General features: G+C 42.7%; 1 protein-coding gene across 1 annotated transcript; it reads left to right on the top strand.

The window, feature by feature from the left end:
• On the top strand, nucleotides 1-25,719 carry baiap3 (BAI1 associated protein 3). The gene is made up of 33 exons (XM_071920683.2): nucleotides 1-134; nucleotides 6,784-6,871; nucleotides 8,026-8,109; nucleotides 8,305-8,412; nucleotides 9,242-9,301; nucleotides 10,570-10,636; nucleotides 10,972-11,185; nucleotides 11,428-11,472; nucleotides 12,059-12,136; nucleotides 13,453-13,558; nucleotides 13,724-13,831; nucleotides 13,930-14,022; nucleotides 15,009-15,112; nucleotides 15,213-15,330; nucleotides 15,497-15,621; nucleotides 17,150-17,240; nucleotides 17,366-17,422; nucleotides 17,547-17,644; nucleotides 17,761-17,812; nucleotides 18,066-18,217; nucleotides 20,351-20,474; nucleotides 20,743-20,883; nucleotides 21,087-21,182; nucleotides 21,475-21,690; nucleotides 22,616-22,684; nucleotides 22,779-22,858; nucleotides 23,092-23,200; nucleotides 23,782-23,853; nucleotides 23,977-24,060; nucleotides 24,437-24,557; nucleotides 24,651-24,774; nucleotides 25,218-25,423; nucleotides 25,616-25,719. Exons 1-33 carry the CDS (start codon nucleotides 1-3, stop codon nucleotides 25,717-25,719), a joined length of 3,528 nt encoding a protein of 1,175 aa, XP_071776784.1.
• Nucleotides 25,720-25,943: the final 224 nt, after the last annotated feature.

The following is a 25,943-nucleotide window of genomic DNA, read 5'->3' as shown; positions in this document are numbered from 1 at the left end:
ATGACGACGCTGCTGGACCTGAAGAGCAGTGTGCTGCGGCAGGTGCAGAGAAGCCAGTCGCTGAGGAGCAGGAGGGAGCCGCCGCCCGCCGCCAGCAGCCCTCTCACACACTGTCCTGACCCCTTACCTCACCGGTGAGACATAGTTGCGTACACACACACACACACACACACACACACACACACACATACACTCCGGACATACAGCTTCAAGATACCTGGAGGTGTTTTAAAACAGTGGTTCTCAACGTGGGGTCCGGGGACCGCCTGGGGTACTTGAGGTGGTTCCAGGGGGTCCCCAGCAAATTGATGAATTGCTAAACTTCAACATTATTTCATTTACACAAGTTAACACAATTAGAGAATGTAGAAGAATGACTATTTTGGTCATAGTTTCACTGTTATCTCTCTACCTACAATACAGATAGTCGTGGAAGTCTGGACAAAATCATATCTAACAATAACAATATTCTCAAATCTCATCAAATGGAGGTCTGTGGCCCTAATGTGGACTAAATTAGGGGTCCTTGATATGAAAGAGGTTGAGAATCACTGTTTAAAAAGATGTGGCATTTGTGGAGTGTTGTGGAAACTCTGTTTCATTAATTTTACCGCTGTCTCACGTTGGTCAATATTTCGCTGTACATCAGTGTTTGCTTTAGCCAGTTATTGCTGGGGTTTGCCTGTTGAAAATAGACTGTATATAGAAAATATATTAATCCTCCAGGACATACTGGCCAACAGAAGGTTGTAGCCTGAATAATGTATCCTATGATATGAGAAGTGTGCTGTAATGTAGACTAAAGTCAGTCTGGTTGTCCAATCAGCCAACTACTAGATCTGCAATGTATGAAGCATTACTGTCAGACACACAAACAAATCAATTTATGAAGCCTTACTTGAGTCACTGTGACCCTGTTTACACTTGGTTTTAAAATGCGTCTTGGGCGATCGGATCACAAGTGGACAGCCGAGACACATCGCCGTTTACACCTGTGTTTATCATGCGTCTCCAAGGTGTCCAGCTGACCACTTGTGTTCAGATGTCGTTACTGCCTACGTCACTTCCGCTAGAAGGTCAAAGGGCCTGCATGGATCTTTAAAAGGGTTCAAACATAAATGATTGTGCGCAATGGCGACTACTGCCATAAAGCCCTCGCTTGGGAGGGCGATAGATAATGTTTGTGTGATTGTTACCAGTCAGGACAAGTAATAGCTTCAGTAATGGGAACATGCCTTTTTTGGGGAGGGCGGGGGGAATTAAAGTGCAGTCAGTGTAGCTCAGAAAGATAATGGCTGCCTTTCGAATAGACAGCGGTACCGCATAAGCAATAATTCATGTCTGTTAGTCATTTGTTAAGCTGGCAGTCCCGCTGAAGCCAGAGACCATAATTTCTTGTCAGACACAATGTTTGAATGTGGCTGGCATTTACTCCAGAGTTGGGACTTGCTGTGAACAAGCTGCTTCTCCCCAAGGACGCATCAACCATACAAGCACATGCACAGTCAGGCTCTAAGGGATCGCAAATGTTATTAGTAGTGTATTAATTTACAACACATTGTTTTGTTGTCCACACGTCTCCATTAACTTATTAGCCTGCCATTTGGACAGCACATTACTCTTATCTGAGTGATGAAGACATCCTATCTTGCTGCAGCATAAAGCGAGACAGACTCAGTAATTATCAAACTTATCTCTGTCAGTTGTGAAAAACATGGTAGTAACACATGTAACGGCACAGGTGAAATCACAAGATTATCAGTCTTGTCTGGGAGCTTCATCTGATGTCAAAGGCAAAAGTAATGGTGTGAACCTGAGGTTTCTATAGCAACCTAAACACAGGCGGCTCCCAAAATGTGAAGTACTATTTGTAATGATGAGAATGTCTATTTTAAACGTGGAAGAAAACCTGCGATGCTGTTGAGCATTGATCAACTTGGTATCTGAAAGACTGATACTAGACCCAGTGCTGTTTTCATGTTTTGTGCATATTTTCATTTCATGCATATTTTTCATTTAGTTACTGTTTGCTCAGAATGTTTTATTGTTGTAATACGTGCTGTAATTCATATTTTTTTCATTTTACTGTTCACTGCGTTATGTTTAATGCCCCGCATTCGCTCTTATCTTCTCTGTACCATATTTTTCTTTGCCGTATTCTATTATCTGCTGTATCAAGAAGCCGATTTCCCCATGGAGATCATTAAAGTTTTATCTGATTTTATCCTATGTTTTAATTATTTAATTTATTGTTATGTAATTTTCATATTGAATCAGCTCGAGGAGGACCTTATTTGCGTTCTCTGAAACTGAAGTGTTAAAGAATCGTTTGAATGGTCAGCATGTCACTTTATTTTCCTCTCCCATGCTGCAGCCTTCCCACTGAGTCCTCAGCCTCGGACGCACTGAGGAGACGCTGGCCGCCCATCATTAGGGGCAGGCTGTTGATCTCCTTCGTTATCCATCCAGACCCACGATGACCTGGCTGCACTTTAATTAAGAATTTGCAAATGAGGCAGGGTGGATTCAGGGGGCTCCATCCACAGTGGCCGACCCCACCTGAGCTCTCAGAGCCCAGATTGACACACTGGAGATTCACCTGAGCGAATTATGCGTTCACCTCCATGCGAGGCGGTTATTAAGTCTTCGCAAAATGCACAAGATGCTGCCAAATCGTGGAAATGGGCACCTGACAGGGGGGGCATTATTAAGCAGTAGACCCCACAGTATTCCCACAGGAATACATATTTGAATTTCTGTTAATGGTTTGCTCTTTTCAAAGTGCCCGCACCACTGTGTTGTGAATTTTGAGCTCACCGCATGCAGCGCCATTAATGGATTTGACTGGATTGAGATTCTCGTTGTTCATTAATGAAAAATGATAAAAGCAATTAGAACGGTATGAAACGGCAAGCCCTCATACACATGCAAATACAGTCATTTCTAGACATACTGTATGTTCAAGCACTGAAAGAGAAATTCTAGCACTAATACTAATACTGGTATAACTTACAATCATGACCTAATATTGTCCAAAAATATCCAGGAACGATTTTCCTGTTGCCTAGGAAATACATGGTGGATTCCTGGAGTCCCTCAGTCAGTCTGGGAGGCAGTGAAGACGCTGTAGCTGTAGCATTATGCTAATGTGCTGCCTTGTTTGATGAAAAACAGATGGGGAACACAACTCAGGAGTTAATTGCTCACACGTTATCTTGTAGTCACCAGTGGTCTGTGGCAACTGGTTAAGAGCTTTACGTTAGAGTTGCCCACGCAAACCGACCGTTGACCTGCAGCACGAGGAAGAGAAAAAACGGTTGAAAAGGATCCATTTGAAGTGGGGAAGCAGGAGTATTTCAACCTGGGAATGATATATCATTAGTTATTTGAAGGAGAGAATCTGAAGGAGTGTTAAGATCATACTCTTCACACAGTCTTTTCACCTGTAACATCTGTTGCATAATCAAATGTGTAATTCAAATAAAGATAAGATAAGATAAGATAAGATAGCACTTTATTAATCCCCTTGGGGAAATTCAGGTGCCACAGCAGCAACTGGCAGAACAGTACCAGAAGTACAAGTACAAGTACAAGAAGATAATAAAAGAGAAGAGGTAATAGATAAAAAATCGAGGTAATGTACATAATATAAAAACTATAGAGACAGTGCAAAAATGCAAATAAATGCAAATAATAATAATAAATGCGTATCCGTATATATATATATACTGTATATATACACAATCAAAATACATAGTAGTGGTGATCCTTGTCATGAAGATCCCCAGTGCTAATATGAGCTGCAGGGCTACATTATGCAGTGTCAACCGTGTTAAATCAGGTTAGCAAATCCTTTTATTTTATTAGAATGCACACAAATGTCACACTGTGTTTCATGCGGCAGTCATCAATGACGTCTGTACTATTAATCACTCTGTATGCACCGACAAACTGTATTTATCTATTTAACCGCCCCAAGTTTGCAGTGCGGGGTCGTCGTTACCTTCGCACCGGCAATTAGCCATGTTTAAACACATTTCTTCACACGCACAAGAGGTTGAGAACGTTTGTGTTTTTATTTATGTCGCGCTACTAATTTCCACTCCAGACGGGAAAACATAATTGAAGCGTTTGAATGAATTCTGAAAATAAATTAGAATAAAAATAAAAGGCTGTATAAAAAGAACCTGTTTCCTAGCAACCTAAAATGAGATTGTTATTCTGGTTGTGGGGTGTGAGTGTGTGTGTGAGAGAGAGAGAGAGACAACGAGAGAGAGAGAGAGAGAGAGAGAGAGAGAGAGAGACTGGCTTGGATATTGGCATCATTTGTTTTGATATCAATACAGAATTAACTGTATTTGGATCATCAGTCTGTCTTGCTGCACATAAGCAGGTCTCTCTCAAAGCTGGAGACAAAAGAGCCAGACTCCCTTGACAAATCCTCAAGCTGTTCGACTGACAGACGATGGGAGACAGATTTCTGAGAATGCCCAGGATGACTGCAAGGGAATATGGACAGAATTTAGTGTTTCATAATTATTAGTACCACAATAAAACAAAGCTCATTTGTACTATAATGTAAACATCCTATAAGCCCACAAAAGCGGTCTCCAGTCCCTTGTCAGTGGAACAGGCTTTGTTTTCTTGATTCCAGACGTTGTTTGTGGTTTCAAGCTCTGGAAGAGAGCGACACAGATATTGACTGAGGAGTTAAAGGTAAGAAGAACAAATGTGAATTCAGTTTTAGAGGGGGATATTTACTTTACTGGGGTTGCAATTTCAACAACATCGACAAGCAAATACACCCAACGAGGTTAATAGTTAAGGATCGTTTTTGATACACAATGTTAACAAATGAAAAGATAAAATCGAATCTTTTATGGGAATACAGGGAATACCCAGAGAACACAGGGAGTACCTGCTTTCGTAAGCATACTTACTGCCAAAAACTTTATAATATAAAGACCTTGGATATGGTGCGGCCTAATTTTTACAAAAATCGCCTTTTTTTGTTACCATTGTAGAGTATACGTTGCAGTGAGTCTGGCAGCGATAAAGGAAGACACTTTAACTGTGAACCTGGACGTTATTTTAACTGAGTGCATCCGCCGCTCGAGCCGCACTGCGTTCGACGTCAGCGGGAACCTGACCGGCCCTCCCAGCATGGCTGCCATTAGTCTTCATCAATACCTCAGGGGTTTGCCATCCGCTCCCCCGCCGCGGGGAGAGTCAGTGGGCGCTGGGCCGGGCTGCCACACGCCTGCTGTGATGCGATGGCGCTAATAAAGGAGCGTGACGGGGCCTATGTGGACAGCTCGTCTGCATAATGTGACGGGGTTGGGCAAGAGGCAGGAAGGAGACAGAGGCTGTGAGGAGGGGTTGGGGGAGGTGGGGGGAGGTGGGGGGGGGGGGGGCGAGGCAGACGGTATCGCTGATCCTGATGGTTCTGCTGCGGCTCACACCAAAACAGTCTACCTTGGTGCTTTCTGCAAAGGCCAGGAGACAGGAGCGTGGTGAGAAAGTTGGGGGGGGGGGGGAGGTGTGGGGGATTCCCAAGGTGTTCAGCCAACTACTCCCTCCCTGAATGTGCCTCTATCACCATGACAACAGGGGCTGGGAAATCATCAAATGGCAGGAGTCCAGGGATTCACTCACACCCGGAGGAAATAGAAAATATCATTTGCATTTTCCACGGATCCCTGTTCATGATGGTAGATTAGCGTGGTTGATGCGGATATGTTTGATCACCCAGAGCCGTTGTTCATATCCATTTTGCGTGTTGAGGCCATGGGAAGAGAAGGAGGCAAAGGGAGGGTGGTCTTATCGATGCCTAACAAAGACCTGAACTGCAGGTCATGGACTAGACTAGGTTTGTCAAAAAGAGGCAGGAAGCTGATCGTCTTTATTGACAGACTCTCCCGCTTAGTGTCTGCAGACAGGCTGCAGTGTGATCCCATCAATGTCAGTCAATCCCACTGAGTGTATTCACACAGTATCAGGAATAGATCGAGTGAGACTGATGAGATCATGTATCTTTATCATAATATGTCACAAATTTCCCCTTGCTGTCTCGTATAAATTATGTCATATTTTCAGTTGAGACCTAATGTGTTATACCAGCATGCACAGGGATACATCCATTTTTTATATACTTTATTCATCATTCATACTTTATTCAAATTTTCTGTTGGCACAAGCATCTAGTGCAGGTATAGGGGATAAGCAGTGGTGGAAAGAGGACTACAATATCCTACTCAAGTGGAAGTACTGTTATTTTGCTGATATTTTACTTAAGTAGAAGCAAAAGTACTGGTGTAAAAATCGACTTAAAGGAATAAGTAGCTCATTCAAAATGTATGTAAAACTTACTGAGTTACTTTTTAGAAAAGAGAACGTTGTTGGGTGTGATCTTTTCCATGCGATTCTAAAAGGACGAGAGGACAGAGTTCAAGCAAAATGCAGTGAAGTACAATACATCAGCAAAAACATACTTAAGCAAAAGTAAAATTACTGACTTTAAAAAAATACTCCAAAAAGTACAAGTACACACAAAAGCTATTCAATTACAGCAACGTGAGTAAATGTAATTTCCACCATTGGGGTTAAGTATCTTGCTCAAGAATATTTCAGCAGGGGGGATCGAACCCGGACCCCTCCGGCTGGGGGACGACCTCACTAACTCCCATATGTACCCCCCATATGTATGTTATAAACTGTCAAAGATGAAGCTGTCATTTTGCTTAGAGTGGTACAGTTCGTCAATCTGTTTCCTCTGCCTGGCAGGGTTTCCGAGGAGAGCGTGGAGTTCTTTGAGCGTATGACTGGCATCCTGCAGAAACAGGACAACATGCTGCGGGCCGCCCAGGCTGAGGTAACCCCCCCCTCCCCGACCCCCCTTCCACCTTTCCTTCTGTCACACCCGAAGCACGTCTTACATACATGTAGCGAACAGGCCCGCCCGCGTTCCACCTCCTCCACGATGGCAGAGGGGCTATAAAACAGTCTTGTCATTCAACCCGCTACAGCGCCCAGTATGACGCGTGCAGACAGAAGGACAAGGTTGAGTAGGATGCTCAGAAGACTGGAAGCTCAGCTGTCACAAGCTGCTCTCGATGGCTATACTCAGCCCCCCCCGCTGCCCACGCAAATAGAGATGTTTTTCAGAGAGCACTCCACGAGTTCATCTCCAAATTGCTGTATATCAAAGGAGAAAAACTAGAAAAAAGAAAAAGAAAAAAATGTGTAGTTCGTCATTCAGAAACATATGAAGCAATCAGACTGAGCTTCATCTTTGGAAAGTCATCCAAGGCTTGAATCTCCTATTGTGCTTTAAAAGGCACTATATTTGAATTTTTCTAAGCATACACTACCAGTCAATGGTTTGGACACACATGACTGAATGTACTATGTTTTTCATTATCTTCAAGCCATTTTGATCTAAAGGCTTATGCTTAAATGCTTGAAATTAGTTTCTTAGACAAATATAAATAGTGAAGTTGATGCCTGTGTATGAATTTCTTTCCAAAGCCTTTGCCTTTCTATCAAGGCTACTTTAAAGAATCTAAAATATAAGATAGTTTTGATTTGTTTAACACTTTTTTGGTCACTGCATAATTCCATTTGCGCTATTTCATATCTTATTCTAAAATGTGAAAAATAGTGAAAATAGAGAAAAATGCATGTGTCCAGACTTTTGACTGGTAGTGTATATATGACTTTTTTTCCACTTGTGGTTATCTCACTTTGGACTGATGCTCTGCACTTGTCTTTTTTTTTTATGGTGCTCCATTGATAAAGCGGTTGCGAAGGCAGTCTAAAGAAAATCAATAATGCTTCCAAGTGATTGTGATTGAGAGCTAAGGGTTTTACCATCAATAACACCTCACTGTGACCTAAGCTCACCCTCTCTCTCCGGTTCTCAGTCAGCACAGCTTTGAGATGGGGAGGTTTTTTGCGTAGGCTAAACTCCCCCTCTCTCTCTCTCTCTCTCTCCCTCTCTCTCTCTCTCTCTCTCTCTCTCCGCAGAGCCAGAGAGGGGCCAGCACAGTGCCGCCACCCATTGAGCACGTCGACCAGGCCTTTATGCCAGACAGAATCAGCAGGAGAGAGGTTCGTCTGCTCAGCTTTTCTGTTTTTCACTGCATTTCAGGAGAGATTGAGTTTTAAATCACAATAACAGAATCCAGACTCGGTTATATCCCTGCTTTTCTGTATGTGCCTCGGAGCAGAAAGCAGGGAAGGAAAAACAACGCGACTGTTTTCTTTCTAATTATTGTTACTAAGTGAAAGTGTGATTTCATGTAGCTGGACCTGCTTTATGAGGAGGCTGTGTACACGGTGGTGAACCGGGTGGGAGTGCCTTCACCGGAATATGTGAAAAGTGAAGAAGACATGTTCACTTATCTTCTCAAGGTACACTTGTTTTCAGTTTTTGGCCTGTGCTCCTATTTGTCTTTTCTCCACTGACTCCTATTACTTTTCCTACAGCAACAACCTAATATACCCACAGGGATCAATAAAGTTTAATCTATCTATCTATCTATCTATCTATCTATCTATCTATCTATCTATCTATCTATCTATCTATCTGTCTATCTGTCTGTCTGTCTGTCTGTCTGTCTGTGTATCTATCTATCTATTGCATACTATATTATTTTCAAAGATTATGCATGGGCACACCACACACACAAACACACCCCCACACACACACAAGTCCAATCCTCCACTTCCCCACCAAGGGCAAATCAAATGATACAAGAGGAGTAAATTTGGAATTTTAATTGATCAAGGTGTCCAAGGACACATCAGAAAAAAATCCTTCTTTAATTCCACTTCCTAAGCCGCTCTAAGACTCTGCTCATAATATTGATGTTAGTCTCGCAGTGAGACGGCTGTGTGAATCTGAGCAGATGCTCCTGGCTCAAACCTGATTAAACATCAAAGCCCAAGCACACTGCGCATTGATATTCAGCTGTGATATCACACCCATTCAGATGCTGTTACTCTAAAGTTTCTCTTCAAGGTGGGTGGCATGTGTCCCCAGCCGTTAAGGTGCTGGCAGGGACTCATTGTTTTGTGTCTTGTGTGTGTGAGTGTGTGTGTGTGTGTGTGAAATTGTGTGAAGTTTATGAAGTTAGTTGTGATCCTGTCAGTTCATAGTTACAATTGTAACAATAAGACTGTTTCCAGCCTCCTGATAGGAGCTGTCGTGGCAAAAAAAACATTTTTTTGTCTCCCCAAGGTGTTTGATATGGGCGAGGAGGAGCATGACATCATTCTCCAAAAAGTCCAAGAATCCAAGGTGAGATGCTGTGTTCCTAACTCATGTTCCTACTTAAATATACGATCCTAACAATATCCTTCAGATATATTATCACTGTGGCACCGTACTGCAGTGGCAGCTGAGACAGAGCGTCAGATCCATGTATGTTGACAGTCCATATTCCTCTGTGTTTTCTATATTTACTTCACCCAGCTCCAGCTCCGGAGTTTTGTTGAAATATCTACCATTTGAAAAATGTAACAATTGACACACTTAAAGGTGCTATGTGTAGCATTTTGTGTTTCTCAAAATAAAGACCACATTTCCCATGAAACTTGTTGCTTCGTGTTGGAAAGATGATGTTGCTGCTTGGCCCCTCCCCCTCCCTGTTGTCTCTGTGTGCGATGTTTCGAAGAGCAAGAAGGATAAGGGTCGTTAACACAATGTAAAATACTGTAGAGGCAGGTAGAGGCTGCCAATCCTCTCATTTGTTTGTGGTAATTTGATTAAAATGTAGCACCTATAAGTCTTTGGTTGAAAACGTTGTAATACTATTACAGGCAGGATCTTGTATGTTTTAGAGATACTGAATGATAAACATAACAAAATCATTATTATATTCAGCATTTTGGAAATGAACTCTTCAGTTGTCAAAGATGGACAGCATCACTAAACCCTCCATGAGCAAAACTGTGAATTTTTAGTGCATTTAGTGCCTCAGTGATATTTCCTCATGCTCATGGTGTAAAGCGTGTACTAGGTGAAAGGTGAAAGACTCACAGTTGGAGTGCACCGAGGCCCTTGGAGAGATTTTCTCCGTGTCGCATTATGTAAGACCTCTAACACCTGAAAGCCCCTTTGTATGACTTCTTGTTTTTTACTTGACTGCCAGGGACCTTTCAAATGTCACTGTAAGAAATACTGGGCTCTTTTGCTAGACTCCATGAAAGGTTTTGACCAGAGTGAAAAAATATTGTGCCATTTAAATGTTCTCTCCAATGATTTTGCCTTTGGTTGCACAGTGAGCTTTTTCTACCCGGTGACACACAAAGCCTGTGTATTAAATACCTGATGAAGAGAGCACGAATTGATTTCTGGGTTTTTTTTTTTTTCTGTACATATACACACACACACACACACACACACACACACACACATTCTTACCTTACAGTGCATGCTGATATTTAGTTTATGGAGGTCTATTAGAATTGAGTTAAAGAAAATACTCTGTACTGTACTCAATAGTTAGCCTTGGAATGTCGTATTCAGAGTTTTCATTGAATAGACTGTGCACATTTTTTTTGCAGCGAGCCAGTTTCTCCCTGAGAGTTTCTGTTATGAAAGCAAAGAACCTGATGGCCAAGGATGCAAATGGTGAGACACTTATTCACTTACCTCTCCTAATGCAAAAGTTTGCTGCGCTTTCAAAGATTAAAGACAACATGTTCCTCATTTTTATTTCACAGAATTTTAGAACCCAGAATTTAAAAGCTTATAATGACACTTATTCAGTAACTTCTCCATTCATTTCACAACCCAATCAACTCCTTTCATGTCATATAGCGGGGTATCAGCTCGTCGTGTCACTGATTACGCTGGCCAGCACAAAGGACACTGACTGTAATGACAGCAACAGCATCATCAGTGTAATAAAAGCGTGTTTGCGTGCGCAGTAACCTTTTCTCTCTGTTACCCCCGCGGCCTGCCAGGGTACAGCGACCCCTACTGCATGCTGGGTATCCTGCTGGGCCAGAGCCCCAGGGAGTCAGAGGAGAAGAAGGAGAGAAAGTTCAGCTTCAGGAAGCGGAAGGAGAAGCTGGAGAAGCGCTCCAGCACCAAGGAGGTGTTGGCCGCCCGGTGTATCCAGGTCACCGAGGTTAAACCGGAGACGCTCAACCCAGTGTGGGATCAGCACTTTGCCTTGTAAGTAAATACTTCGCCCGTTTTTCAGCAGTGCTGGACATGAGCGGCGCTATGTGTGATGTGCTCAGTTCACAGTTTCATTTGTTTCACACTGACGCCCAACGCTGTTATAATTCTGTGACCGTTACAGCACATTGTCATCTGTGTTTGCTGTGGAACGGGCACTGAGGGATTGAGCTGTTTATTGTCAGTGTTTACTAATGAAGATGATTATTTATTTTCTGTTTCCTTGTGTTTCACAGTGATATAGATGATGTCCACAATGATCTCTTACATCTTGACATATGGTAAGACTAGTATACAGCAGCACCTCTATTCTGTTAAAACCCTGGGAATGAAAGCGATTTGGTAGACTGAAGTATTGTATCCATTATGTCTATCCTTTTAACACTTCAGGCTGGACATTATCATATTGTACTAAAGTGGAGTAAACTATGAAATCTCCTTTTGTTTTGGACTTGAAACAGAGTGGAAAATTCAGAGCCCTGTTGCATAATGGATTGGTTGGAAGAGCCATTATTCAGCTGTTTATGAATTACCCAATAAATTCAGAGTAAACATGCATGCATTTGTTTTGCATGCACCTCATTTTTGACTGTGGTAAAAGCTGAGAAAGCTAATACTTTTCTTGATAAGCAGCCAAACCTGTACCCGGTTTTGGATGAGCATTTTCTCCTGGCACCATTTTGAATTGGACTGGGTCTTTAGATCTCCTCAGTTATCAATTTGTGGCTTACAGCCACAGTTCTCAACAAAGCTCACATTATGGAGCCATAAAGACTCCACAGCGGATGATTGTACAAAGATAATGAAATGTGTTCTTACAGGAAATTAGAGAGTGTGATAAACTCTGATTTATCCTCGTCTCCTCAGGGATCATGATGATGACGTCTCTGTCGCCGAGGCCTGCAAAAAACTCAATGAAGTCAGCGGACTTCGAGGAATGGGCAGGTACAATAAACTGCTGCCGTGCAATCCTGCATCACTATTAGCTCTGGATGGGGAAGCTAGATGGTGGAACTGTCTTTGATTCTTATTATTCCTTTAGTAATATTATTCATTTTTGAAGAACTTAAGTGTGATCTGATTCACAAACAATGCAGCTTTACAATTTTGAGCACAACATTACTGTTTCCAAATAGGTGGTGGAGTAGATATATAAGTTGTTAATTTATTCATGCAGTTGGCATTTTAGCAATAAAGATGAGTCAGCCAACCTGTCTCTTCAGTCATTTATTTATTATTTAATATACAATTTCAGTTTAATGAAGGTAGCCTGATGCAGTAAATTAATGATTCATTCATCACTGAAATTTGTTGAAAAAAATCACCAACCTGCTTGTTGATTGGACGGGATCATTTGGTATTTATAATGTCCTTCCACCTAAAAGAAAGACTGACATCCAGTAAATTCCAGTAGCGATAAAGCCTGCAGGCTGTGTGAGACATAACCAAGGGATAAGAGCATTTCTCTCTAGAGGATAACCGCCTCTAGACAGAAATATGTAATTTTTAGCTGCAACCAGCAGCTAGTATAAGTCACTCTGTCGGTCAGTCGGTCCCAAAAATGTCTATCTTTTATATTTCTATCTGCTATAAAGACTCTATGAGCTGCAACACTTTGAGTCTTGCTCAGATAGTAAAGCATAGGTTTGCCACACCAGAGATCCCAGGTTGGCCAGTTGTCCTCCAACTCCTTGTTGATCCGGCATTTAGACCCCCACTCCCTCCTCTCGCTGTCCATCACTGCTCGTATAGAATTTAAAACTCTTCTCCTTCCTGGTTCCCCAATGGTGGAATGACCTCACCACTTCTGTCAAAACCTGCTCATCTTCCTTCATAGACTGAAAATCATCTTGTCAAGAAGTACCTCATGCTGCCCTCTTCTCGTTGAATGACTTCCCCTCTCTACTCACTCTACTTGCTCTTAAAAAAAAAAACTTTGATCACTCTCCTTAGCTCTTATTCTATTTCTAACACTCGCTCTTACATGATCATTCTATGGTCATGGGGATATTGTAAAGGCACTTAGGCTCTGACTCTTGCACTCCTTAAGTTTGTTTGCTTGAAATTTTTGTTCAGAAATTCAGAACTATTCTAATGATGCACTAATTGTAAGTCACTCAGGATAAGAGTGTCAGCTAAAAGCCTTAAATGCAAATGTAGAAATTAAAAAACGTTAGATGGGCATGTAAAGTATTTGTAGCTCTTGCAAATAAACAAGAAGATAACATTCTTTTACCTTGTGCATTGCTTTATTTCATCAGGTATTTCAAGCAGATCGCTAAATCAGTGCGTTCCAATGGATCTTCGTCATCAGGATCTGAGGAGAATGCTGATGACTTCCTGGGGTGTATCAACATCCCTTTGAATGTGAGTCTGCAAAATTAAATTGTTCAAAACAAACACTAGTCAAAGGTGTCTAGCTCTAACGGGAGAAATCAAACACAGACTGCCTGAAATGTTTGGATACGTGATGAAGGATTTCCCTGAAAGCCAGGGCCACTACTCTGGGTTGTTACACTCTCCTTCTTGCAGGAAATCCCTGTGATTGGCTATGACACCTGGTTTAAACTGGAGCCTCGGTCAAGTGCGTCTAAAGTTCAGGGAGAATGCCATCTGATCTTGAAGCTCTTCACTAACCAGGTGTGTATGACAGTGTTTCAGATATGTATCTATATGTATTCCTCTTCTTGCATGTGTGGGATGTGAAGAATTGCTACTGATCCTAATTTTTCCCCCAGAGAGACACGGCCTTGTCTAAGAGAGACTCAAACGTCTCCATCCACAAGAAATTGCTGAGTCAGATTCTGGAATACGAGCATGAGCATGTTAAGGTGAGTTTTCTCCAGAAATTGATTGTATTCTAAATGATCTTGGTAGTCTGTCCTCCATCACAAAGCCAGAAAACATAGGAGTGACCTTTGACAGTGACCTGAAATACAGCCTGAAATACAGAAACATTTCAAAAATCAAGTTGTTTTCATCCTATATCTATATAAGGGCATCCACACATCCATCTTACCTTCCTTAGATTGCTGCAACTCTCTATTCCTGTCTCATTCAAATATCACTCTGTCTCCAGCTCCTTGTAAAATCAGGACCTAAATATCTTTCTGATATCAGTTCAAAACAGTTTCCAAAGCTGTTTTAGTAAGAATTTTTACCAAGCAATAATACCATGAAAAGTCTGTGTTCCCATGGGTTAGCGTTGAACTCGGCCACCTCCTGCACCTCGCCATCTGTCAAATTCTTGCTGGGTTGTTTTAAGATTTTACTGATCGAGTTTAAAGCACAGCGAGGTCTGTAAGCTATATTGTGGACCTCTTAGCTCCCTCAGAGCCAGAGTGCTACCTCAGATTTTGCTAGATGTCCCAGATCTTCTGACTCTTCCGCTTTCTGCATTCTGCTTTTTCTCCCTAGACTGTGTCACTTAAATTAGGCTACTAAATTCAGTATCATCTTTTCAATCACTTCCTAAAATGCACTTTTACAGTCTTGCTTTTATGTAGCATTTTTGATCACTTTTTAATGATTTGTTGTTTCTTATGCTTTTTATCTTTCAAGCACTTTTTCATTTTGGTTCTTTTTTGTGTTATCATTGACATTGTTTTTGAATTCTTATCTCCTTTTTTTATACAATTTTGTTAGTCCTTGTTTTTATGCCTTTTTGCAAAACACATTTCAAACTGCTTTTGGAGAAGTGCTAGACAAAGAAAGTTTATGTTCTTCTTATTCTTATTAAAGTATGGAAGAAATTGAATGGTTCCTAACTGTTCTAACATTTATTAGTAAGCACTTGTAACCTTCCATTTTATTCTAGAGAGAGCCTTATAACTGGAATGGGCAGGTTAGTCCCCCAGCATGGACTGTGCTGACTCATCATGCGGTACAAACGGATCTGTCACCTCTCCAACAGGCAATTATGTGAGTATTAGCAGAGAAAAAACTGATCAGATCAACACGTTCATCAAAGCTTCGTTATCAGATGAGAGAGGTGCATGTTTGATTTTGTTTTCCAACACAGTCGCTGGCAGTGCTACAGCAGCCACCACCGGACCCAGAGGGTGTGCTACTCCCTGCTGCTGCGCCTCCTGAGGACCATCGATGCAGACTGGGACCCTCCCGCTGTGAGAGGAGACCTGGTAGGTTCTCCGCCAGCGGCCTCCCTATACGAAAAATCCTTCCATCATCTGGAAACAGCCACCTCATTAGCTCTTCACTGACATCCATCAAGGTTTTTGGTTCAACCAAAAATGTCTCACAGCCAGTGTACTTGAAGCTATAACTGCAGGCCCTTCCTGTGTCCAGGAGAGGCAGCTGTCAGACAGCTTCAGGCTGTACACAGAGCACTGCCTGTGCCTGATGAAGAACATGCGGCAGGTGTTCCCCTGCACCAGCGCTGCTGCCATTACACGCTACGAGCTCATGCTAAGGTAATTCACACTACCTTGCGCCATCACATCACGCACTTGCCAGCGCTGCCATACCACAAACACGCTCAACCTTTCACCCCAACAGAACCACAGAGAGACTACAATCAGTCAGTCGCACTCTGTAGGAGGCAGTGTTGGGCTCGTTACTCAAAAAAGAAATATATTACTCATTGCTCATTACTCATGTCAAAAGTAATATTATTCAACATTGACCACGCATTTTGATTGGATGAAAGGCATCCATGAGAGCTTATAAGCCCAGCGTTTGAACTTGTACCGTATAACTCAAATGATATCACTGCCTTGTTTAAATTGGAAAATAATGAAGCAAGCATGTTTATTGCTCACCAACAGGGAACTCATTTTTGTGATTAAAATTAAAATGATTAAATGTAAACCCAAAGCTTGTATCTTTATTTAATGTTTGATACTATTGTATTGTAAATGTCATAAATGTTGTATAAAAGCCATAACATACACAAGATTGTGCTATATCATGGTTGGAGGGCACCAGTGTGCTGTGGTCGCAGGAACAAGGCTGCAAGCACACTCTCTCCAATGTTATTACTCACCTGGAAGCAGTCATTTGTTACGCTACTATGATATTACGTTCCACCCCTAAAATTGGCGACTGCATCCTCTCATACCTTAAAAAATTGGAATAACTCAATTACCACTCCTGTGAATGCTCAGGCTAACCAAATACTGTTGATAAAATCAAAGCAGTGGGAATACTTCTACCCAGAGAAGTGCTACTGTTAACTGAGAGGGTGATAATTGATTATGAGAAAAAGAATCAGGGGACGGTGCATGGTGGGGTAAGCATAGTTTTGGTGATACATCTGTACTCTGATATTTAGAGGGGCTGCTAACAAAGGTAATGACTTATTTTTTTATTGAGTTTTGTAATATTAGTACTGACATTGAAATTGAAATTTGTTACACTAGTGGGAAAAGTAAACAATTACTGTTAACACATTGCTGAGTAACTACCAACCAACATGGGTAGGAAGTCAAGACAGGGAAAAGGACCAAAATAGGGGGGCAGATCCACCTAAATGTTATCCATTTTGCCAATAGAAGCAGCTATGATTCATGAAGGCCATGTTGCTGTGTCCTCTCTGCGGGCAGCCGGCCCCCAGGGAAACACACTGGAGAAACTAATTTGGAAGAGTCGATTTTTTGTATGAACTTTTCCAATAAGACTTCAAACTCTGCACCTCAAGAGTGATCTCATATCACTCAGGACACAGGCACACACACGCGCACACACACACACACACGCACACACACACACACACACACACACACAGACACACACACACACTCACTCAACAGTCAAAGTCACGTAATTCGTCTTCTCCTGCCAGGATAATGCAGGACACAGAAGGGGTAAGATTGTAGCTACTAAGGTGAATTGTAAGAACATAATGTTACTGTATGATGTGAAACCAGCATTTAGGCGAGCTTAAAGTGTAGCCTTTCAGAAATAATCATTTTAATTGGCTTTCCTCTCTGTGTGTGCTAGGGGGATTGGCTACATGCAAAACATGCGGGCATTTAAGACTGTGTGTCCCCTTCGAAATGAACTGCATTTGGACATCACCACTGCTATCAAGGTAAAACTGAATGTGTAATAATAAAATAACAAGGTGAAGGGCGATTTCTGACATCAACACACAAAATTTAATTTCACTTAATTGAACCATTTGTTTTACCTTTAATCATGTAATCGCTTCAACAGAAAGGAACAGCAGAGTGGTATGAGAGCGTAATTGCACGATATAAACCAGAGGAAGGGGTAAGTTTATAGTGAAAGAAATGATTCCAAATGATAGAAATCACAGAGTTTCCTTTTCAGCTTTCTCTCGATGACTTTCGGCTGAGAATTTTTATTTAGGATGTTGTGTGTGTTGATGATAAAGGCTCTGGAGGAGCAGCTGAAGAGGCTGGTACAGGTGGTGGATGCTGTGTGTGCAGACATACAAAGAGCCCAGAACATCTACAACAAACTCTTCTACAGGTGAACATCTCTGCTTCGGTTAAAGCCGGCATCAAACAAAAAACACTGATTTGAATTATAGAGTTTATTAATGGACAGATCCCATTTCAACCTTTTGTGCGTTTGTACCCTCACAGCGCGGTGAAGGTAGATTTCTTCAGCATCTCATACAGGCAGTTGGAGAAACTGGTACGTCATTAATAATTAACAATGTTGAAAAAAAATGAAATGCCGTTAAAAAGAGTCATTTAAAGTAATTTGTATGTCCACCGCAATGTGAAACGCCATTAAAAACAGTGTTGTATAAAGTCAATTTTATGCCCACCACAATATGAAATACCTTTTATTTAGCGAGTGACTCACTGACCTCACTGCAGTTGCTGACTTTTATACTTTACCAGCACTGATACTCTGAACTCTGTCAAATCTTTTCATCCTCCAGGTAGCTGATGATATAAATGTAGCCATGGAGCGGGTGTGTGGGACTCTGGAGCAGGAGAGTTCCAGACTGACTCAAACCATGGGAGAGACGATCTTTGAGCTCTTCATGTCCTTGAAAATCCTCAAAGGCTTTCGAGAGTTTCTTCCTCTCAAGTTAGTTAACAATTTGACTCTGTAATGACTACTCATATTCCAGTGAGAGAGGCTTTGATTGTTTGGTATTTGCTTTAAGATATGAAACAATAATAATAATATTTTAAGCGCCTTTCATGGTACCCAAGGACACTGTACAGTCATGCACAAAATTAGAAACATTAACAAAGAAGACAAACAAAACAAAACAGCAGTAAAGCAGTGATCAAAGCATAAAGCTCAGAGTTTAAGAAGACAGTGAGTTTGAAAAGAAATGTTTTTAGATGAGACTTGGTTGAAGTAATGGAGGTGGTGGCATGGAGGTCCTTGGGCAGAGTGTTCCACAGCTTGGGGCCGGCAGCACTAAAGGCCACATCACCCATGGAGCGGAGCTTAGCGGGGGGGGGGGGGACTGAGAGGTGAAGAGTGTGGGAGGAGAGAAGTGTGCAAGAGGGTGTAGGGATGGAGGAGGTCAATGGGATGGAGAGGGGCAAGACCATGGGGGGATGGAAGGCAGGAAGGTCTTGTATTTGATGCGATATTGGACTGAGACTGGGATATTGGACTGGGAGTGTAAGTGCTGGAGGGTGGGGGTGATGTGTTCCCAGGGTCTGGTTCTGGTGAGCACTCGTTGGACATACTGCGACCTGTTAAGTCACTGTGCTGCAAGGAGAACAGTAGTAGTACAGTAGTCCAGCCTGGATGTAACAAAGGCATATATGACGGATATGGACAAAGTCTGGAGATGTTTTTGAGGTGGACAAAAGCCGTTTTGGTGTTTTGGAGAGGGTCGAATCGAGAATTACGAGATTCTTTACCTGAGCAGTGGGCGACGTGATATAGCCAAGGATGGATAGTGGGATGTGGGAAACTTGAGGGTGGCTGGAGAGGCAATGAGGATAGCCTCAGTTTTATCTCTGAGGTAATTCTCAGTCATCCAGGTATTGATGTCCATGAGACAATTAGTGAGAGCAGGGGGGAGGTAGAGTGTGAGTGTAGATCTGTGTGTCGTCAGCGTAACAGTGGAAATGTAAGCCATGTTGACGGATCATATGGCCCAGAGGGAGCATGTAAATGATGAAGAGCGGTGGGCCCAGAACAGAACCCTGAGGGACACCTTGGGACAGGTGGGGCGGGGCGAAGCTGAATGACTTGAGCCCGATGAGTGTCAATGCGGTGTAGCTATGACAGACTGTGTCAAATGCAGCAGCGAGGGCAAGGAGCATGACTAACAGGTCATTAATGACTCTGACAAGTGCAGTTTCTGTGCTATGCTTAGGCTGAAACCCAGAGTAAAACATCTCAAACAGGTCATTTGAAGCCATGTGGTCTTGGCGCTGGCTGGCTACAGTACACTCCAGCAACTTGCCAAGGAAAGGGAGGTTTGAAATAGGCCTGTAATTTTTGTAATTCTCTGGGTCTGTTTTCAGACTGGGGGAATATAGCCAGAGAGGAGGGATGAGGAGAGAATATTAGTGAGGAGAGAATTTAGAGAGTGCATGCATGCCTTGACCAGGGTAGTGAGTATAGGGTCAAGGAGACAGGCAGAGGCTCTGGATCTACAAACGAGCTCAGTGACATACTCTTCCTCAACAGGAGAGAAAGTAGAGAAGGACCTAGCAGTCAGAATAGGATAATTGGCATGCAGAGAACTCTCTCGCTGCTGTAGATGGAGGTAAATGGATTCAATTTTCCTCTGAAAGAATTCAAGGAAATCATTACAGAGGCTATGGGAGGGAGTGAGAGGAAAATGATCAGCGGGTTGTAGCTTATTGATGGTGGACAACAGAGCTCTATTGTTGCCCAGGCCATTAGTGATTATGTTGGCGTAATAGGTTGTTTTTGCCTGATTGAGAGCTTCCTTATAGCTCATATCATTCTCCCTGTAAGCTAGAGCATGAACTGTTACACCGGTTTTCCTACTGAGTCGCTCCAAACACCACCCAGCAGGTTTCATGGATCGAAAGCTCAGGTGTGAATCAAGGAGCAGGATGAGACAAAGAGTGCGCATCTTGACAGGAACAACGTTTTTTATTTAGTGCAGCAGTGAGGATATTGTTATAGTGTGAGACTGAGTCGATGTCAGCGATAAGATGAGGATTCAACCTTTTCTTCAGTTTTGAATGTGTTACAATGTGTTTTCTTCTCTGACAGGGATGCTAAAATGTTGGCCTTGACTGGCTTTCATAACTGGTTTAAGTCCTCTATCCATAAGTGGCTGCAGATTGTCCATGACAGATCATGTGACAGGATCCGTAGAGCAGTGGACATGGACAAGGTAGGAGAGGCTTCTGCTCTTCTGAGAATGGGGAATGGAAATAAGAAGTAATATACTAACTAATATACAGGGAAACATATTTTGAAATACTATCATATCAATTATATACAGTTCTTTTTTGTTGAAACTGAGCTAGAGTATGTGTGTAGGTTTATTGCTGTAGATGATTTTATCAGGGCTTTGTAATGAAGAATTACATTTTTTTGTATGTATGTATGTATGTATGTATGTGTGTGTGTGTGTGTGTGTGTGTGTGTTATCTGAACAGCTGGAGCCTGTGCAGCAGGCCAAACACAGCTCCTCAGCAGTGGAAGTGACAGCATGCTTCAGCCAGGTACGCGAGATCTGGTTTCAGCTTGCCTGGCCAGACTCTGCAGGGGCCTTCATCTTTGTCACCCGCTTGACAGACGTGAGTGCCACTTCCAATGCTGCCGCACTCATCTACACGCATGCTACACACACATGAACACAACACCAGGCACACACGCACAAAAAAGGCTAAATGAGAAGCTCTACCGATGGCAAGAAAGAATCAGAAGCATTAGAGCAGAAGTCAAAAAGGAAAATGAGGGTTTCACTCTAATGATGGGATTGTGATTTTATGCGCCATAGAATTTCTGCAGTGAGGCTGTGTGTTACTCGGAGATGATAACACGCAAGATTGAGAGGAACCAGCTGGGACGAGACCACAAGAGCTTCACAGTGCAGGTAACGCCTGTGGCAAGGCAGGAACGGGGGGGCCACGACATGACGTGGGAAGTAAATGTCAGCAAGTGTTCTCTCCCTGGCAACACAAAGACCTCAGTGGGAGATCGGCACACTAATATGTTTGCGCTAGTTAATGCAATTGCCTCTTTTCATCGTCAATCATTTACACGCACACCCCCGTCCCTCCACTTTTCTGTAGCCCTGCTTCTTTTCCTTCTTTGTTTCTTCACCCTTGTTTCTCCGCCTCGTCCCTCTATTTCTCCTACTCTGCTCCTCCTCGCTTTTCCGCTAGCTGTGCATCGCCCTGAACAACACAGAGCACGTGCGGATTTTCCTGGGCCACCTGCCCCGTGACCTGGACTGGCAAGGTGTGGAGCAGGCCATGGAGGAGTCGTGTGGGGCAGAGGGGAAGGAGCAGGTCTACAAGGCCCTCAATGGGCAGCTGTACAACATGGACCTGGACCTGCAAAGAGAAGCCAAGCGCCTCATCACCCAGCTCACTGATAAGGTGCCACACACACAACATGAATACCTGCAGTTCAGTTCATAACTTGAAGCATGACATTTTCACTGATGGCTGGTGGAACAAAAAGTCTTTCTTACTGCAACTGCACATATATACAGATATGTCATCATGCATTATGTTAAGTCATATACTTTGTGTATATACTCATATACTGGATTCAAGAATACTCTGTAGACTTTGCATCCGAGCTCCAATTTTCCACTTCTATGCACATTTGACATTTATTGTAGAATAGTCTCTCTCACTCCTGTCTCCACCAGGTGATTAAAGATATCAACTCGATATCTCAAATGTAGAATGAGAACAGGAAAGCAGTCGTTCATGAATGCTTGGCAGTAATGGTAATTGCTGCTACTGTGGAGTGCAGTAGACACTTTGTGTGCTCGAGTTCCTTTTTCAGGGGCAATATAGTATAGATCAATGTCGATCATACGTTGCACCATTCACTGTATTCAGACCTATTGCAAAATCATATATTCTGTATATACTCTACCAGTCAAAAGTTTGGACACACCTGATTGTATGTACTATGTTTTTCATTATCTTCAAGCCATTTTGATCTAAAGGCTTATGCTTGAATGCTTGAAATTAGTTTCTTAGACAACTATAAAAAGTGAAGTTGATGCCTATGTATGAATTTCTTTCCAAAGACTTTGCCTTTCCATCAAGGCAAAGGGCGGCTACTTTAAAGAATCTAAAATATAACATAGTTTTGTTTTAACACTTTTTTGGTCACTGCATGATTCCATTTGTGTTATTTCACAGTTTTGATGTCTTTACTATTATTCTAAAATGTGGAAAATAGTAAAAATAAAGAAACCTTTGCCTGGTAGTGTATGTATGGGCACGCACAAACATGCATGTGCATCCTGTACATGTATGTGTATGAGAGAGTATTTCTGTGCAGATGCAGCCTGAGCTGCGGAGGTACATACAGCACATCAGCCTGTCCCCAGACTCCATCAACAATGACGACGTAAGGCCCAGCAGCTTTTCTAACCTTCATTCTTGTATCAGTGGCATTTGTCACTGCACCTACTCTGTTAATTCATTGCCTATCATTGTTCCAGGCTGTCTCCCCTCTTATGAAATACTTACACGACACCATGGTCATCCTCACCGAAACCCTCGTGAAGGAGAATCTGGCAAGGTAATTACTCTCGCCTCCTCTCTCCTTACTACAAATATGAGTGCTAGCCTTGCAGTAATAATAGCCCTCTGACATTTTTTGCACTAAAACGGATCATTATCTAGCTATTGTCAGCTGTGAAAACATACATGAGGCGGGAGGACGGTACATCAATGGGGTAATTGTAAGTACTGATCACTTAGCCATGATAAATACAAATGTGTGGGTGTGCCATTGTGTCTGCTGTCTCCTAGAGTTCTGCAAAGCATGTGGGAGCTGCTCCTGCGGATGATCCTGGACGCCGTGGCGGAAAACAGGGGCGTCCAGGTGGAGTTCTACAACCGCTTTCAGTACACAGTGGAGGTCAGCGCTTTCCTTCTTCATCCTCTGGCTGATTTCATTTCACAATACCCTTTTCCAGCAGTTCGGCTTAGTTTGCCTGTGCCCAGGGCTATACGGTAAAGGTAGACATCCTCAGAAGACATGTGTCAACGCTGTGCAAAACACCGCCAAGATTATCATCACTACCATTACCATCATCATTATTAAGCGCTGTATGCATGCTGTTGTGCAATCATTAGCATATATTAGATATTTATAAAGTCAGTAGGTTGCAGTTCAGTGCTGAGGGGAGATCCCTCATGAATGACAATGTGAGAGTTGCTGTCTTCTAATGCCAGTTTAACTAGCTGGCAAGGGACGTGGCAGAGTTGCATGAAAAATATGATGCCATGCTACATGAGTGGGCTGAGCGCGTCGTTTGGCAGACAGACATCCTGTTTGCCTACCAGAGGTTTCATGCTGTTTGTGTGAACGTCACATGTCTCTCTACTACGCTGAGACTTATGTTCCATGAAGATGATAGGGACCACTGTGATACTGTTAGCTTCTAGCCCACCAGTCAGAAATGAAACCTGTCTTACTCGAATGTTCCCTATGATTAGACCCTGTTGCAGTTCTTCCATGCCAAAGGAGAGGGTTTGGTCCTGGAGGACATGAAGAGCGGAGACTACAAGGTTAGAACTCTCAGTCTGTCAGCCAGGCCTTATGATAGTTGAGTTTTTTTTGTTTTTTTTTAAGTTCATGTTGTTCATGTCACTCATCATTCTACCTTTCTGACCCTCCCCATGCTGCTTTAGCTCCTGGATGAGGAGCTCAAGCTGAATAAATGCTCCTCCTTTGAGCTGATTGAACAGTACTTTCTGGAGAAGATTTCCCAGCAGGTGCGTTGCGACGGACTGGGCTGACCCGTCTCATTTAAACCCTAAAGTGGAGAGAGTAGTATTGATCAGAAAAACACAGCACTACTGTCTTTTCTGTTACCTCTGATTGAGAATGTCACTTTAACCTTAATGATTAATTCTCCTTAACACTTGACATCAGTGTAGACACTGGAAATAGATTTATGGTGGGCTGATATGTACTGAATATGTTTTTATCAGCTGTCCTGCTATAACTAATACACTCAGACTGATCCTGTTTCCGGTGGAGGAAAGAAATCACTTTGCACGAGTTATGCTTTCACATCGTATTTTATTTCACTGTTCCTACTCTTCTCGCTGCTGATGATAAACAATGACAAATTATTCAATGTTCCAGAGAACGCTGAAACACACCCGTTTTGGTCGGATTAGTGTGAAGTGCTACTACGACGCTCCAGAGCAGAGGCTGACAGTGGAGATTCTGCATGCGGCAGATATCATCGCGCTGGATGCCAACGGTAAACTGCGTAACAGTCAGAATGAAGTGCAGGTCCTTGTTTTGCAGCTGTCCAGCTGAGTTCTCACTCTGTCCTCTCTCCGGTCCCACCCAGGTCTGAGTGACCCGTTTGTCATAGTGGAGCTCTGTCCTCACCACCTCTTTCCCATGGCCAAGAGTCAGCGCACCCAAGTCAAACTTAAGACACTGCACCCAGTATTTGACGAACTCTTTTACTTGTGAGTAGGCCTGTGCCGATTTGAAATGATCATCGTACGATTATCTTGGTCAAAATTATATTGATATGCGATATTATCCCAATAATTATTAATAAGATGAAAACCTTAAAAACAGTACTGTAATATGCTTCAGTTACTTAAAAACAAATTTATCATGTCAATCACAAGACATGTTAAAAACACATTTTAATGTTAGACTGTAGAACATATGTAAAATATATGACTTTTTGCGTTTTGGTGTTACTCAGCCTCTCAACAGTTATCATGGGGTCATGGTAATAAAAATTAGGGTCGGTGTCATAAAGGTTACTGTTTTTACCGTGATATATAGTAATACCGGTTATTGTCCCATCCCTAATTGTGAGTAATAATTCTCTCTCTTCCCCTTCCTGTTAATGTCTGCATGGCCTATGCCTGATTCCTTTCGTTGCTGTGCCTTGCAGCCATGTCAGTCCTGAACAGTACAGACACAGGTTTGCCTGTTTGACCTTCACTGTGATGGACTATGACTGGCTCTCCACCAACGACTTTGCCGGTGAAGCGGTCGCTCCTCTCAGCGACTTCTGCTGGCCAGGGAGACCAAACGCTTCAGCGGCCGGCAAGAGCGTCCAGCCGGTCATTCTCCACCTGTCTCGCAGCAAACCCAGCGGTACGTAGAGCTCCAGGCTGCATCAAACCACATTTTTACACTAACACAGTATTGGCCTCTGGGGGGACCAGAGGGTATAAGTCTGGGAAGGGTTTCCAATTACTTGTGTAATACAACATGGAAAGCCATTCAATCCAGAAATAATTGTGTCAGGTGTAGGAGCCACTCTCATCTGTTTGCTCTCCCCTCCAGAGAAGCCAATCATGAGGATGCTGGATGCACGCGTTGGAGACAGGGAGGCTCAGGAGTTTGTCCGCAGGCTGAAGGAGATTGAGAAGTCAATGGAAGAGGAGTAAAAGCTGTCAGCGCTGCCTGCTGTATTGGTGTTTTCTGACCACGTCTTGCGACATGTGCTTTTGTACTTGTTGTACTATGTTTACAATATTTGAAGTTTTTTCCAATCCCGTTGTTTGTGCAGTAATTATGCCAAAACGAGAAAAAAAAAAAAAAAAAGGAAAACAGTGAGACTTATTACTGTAACATCCTGTCACTGTGCAACCCTCTGCTGTCTCAGTTTAAC

Source organism: Centroberyx gerrardi, chromosome 7 (assembly GCF_048128805.1).
Source record: "Centroberyx gerrardi isolate f3 chromosome 7, fCenGer3.hap1.cur.20231027, whole genome shotgun sequence".
NCBI classification, from domain to species: domain Eukaryota; kingdom Metazoa; phylum Chordata; class Actinopteri; order Beryciformes; family Berycidae; genus Centroberyx; species Centroberyx gerrardi.
The sequence above is the reverse complement of the archived record's forward strand: the minus strand, read 5'-3'. Positions and strand labels throughout refer to the sequence as shown.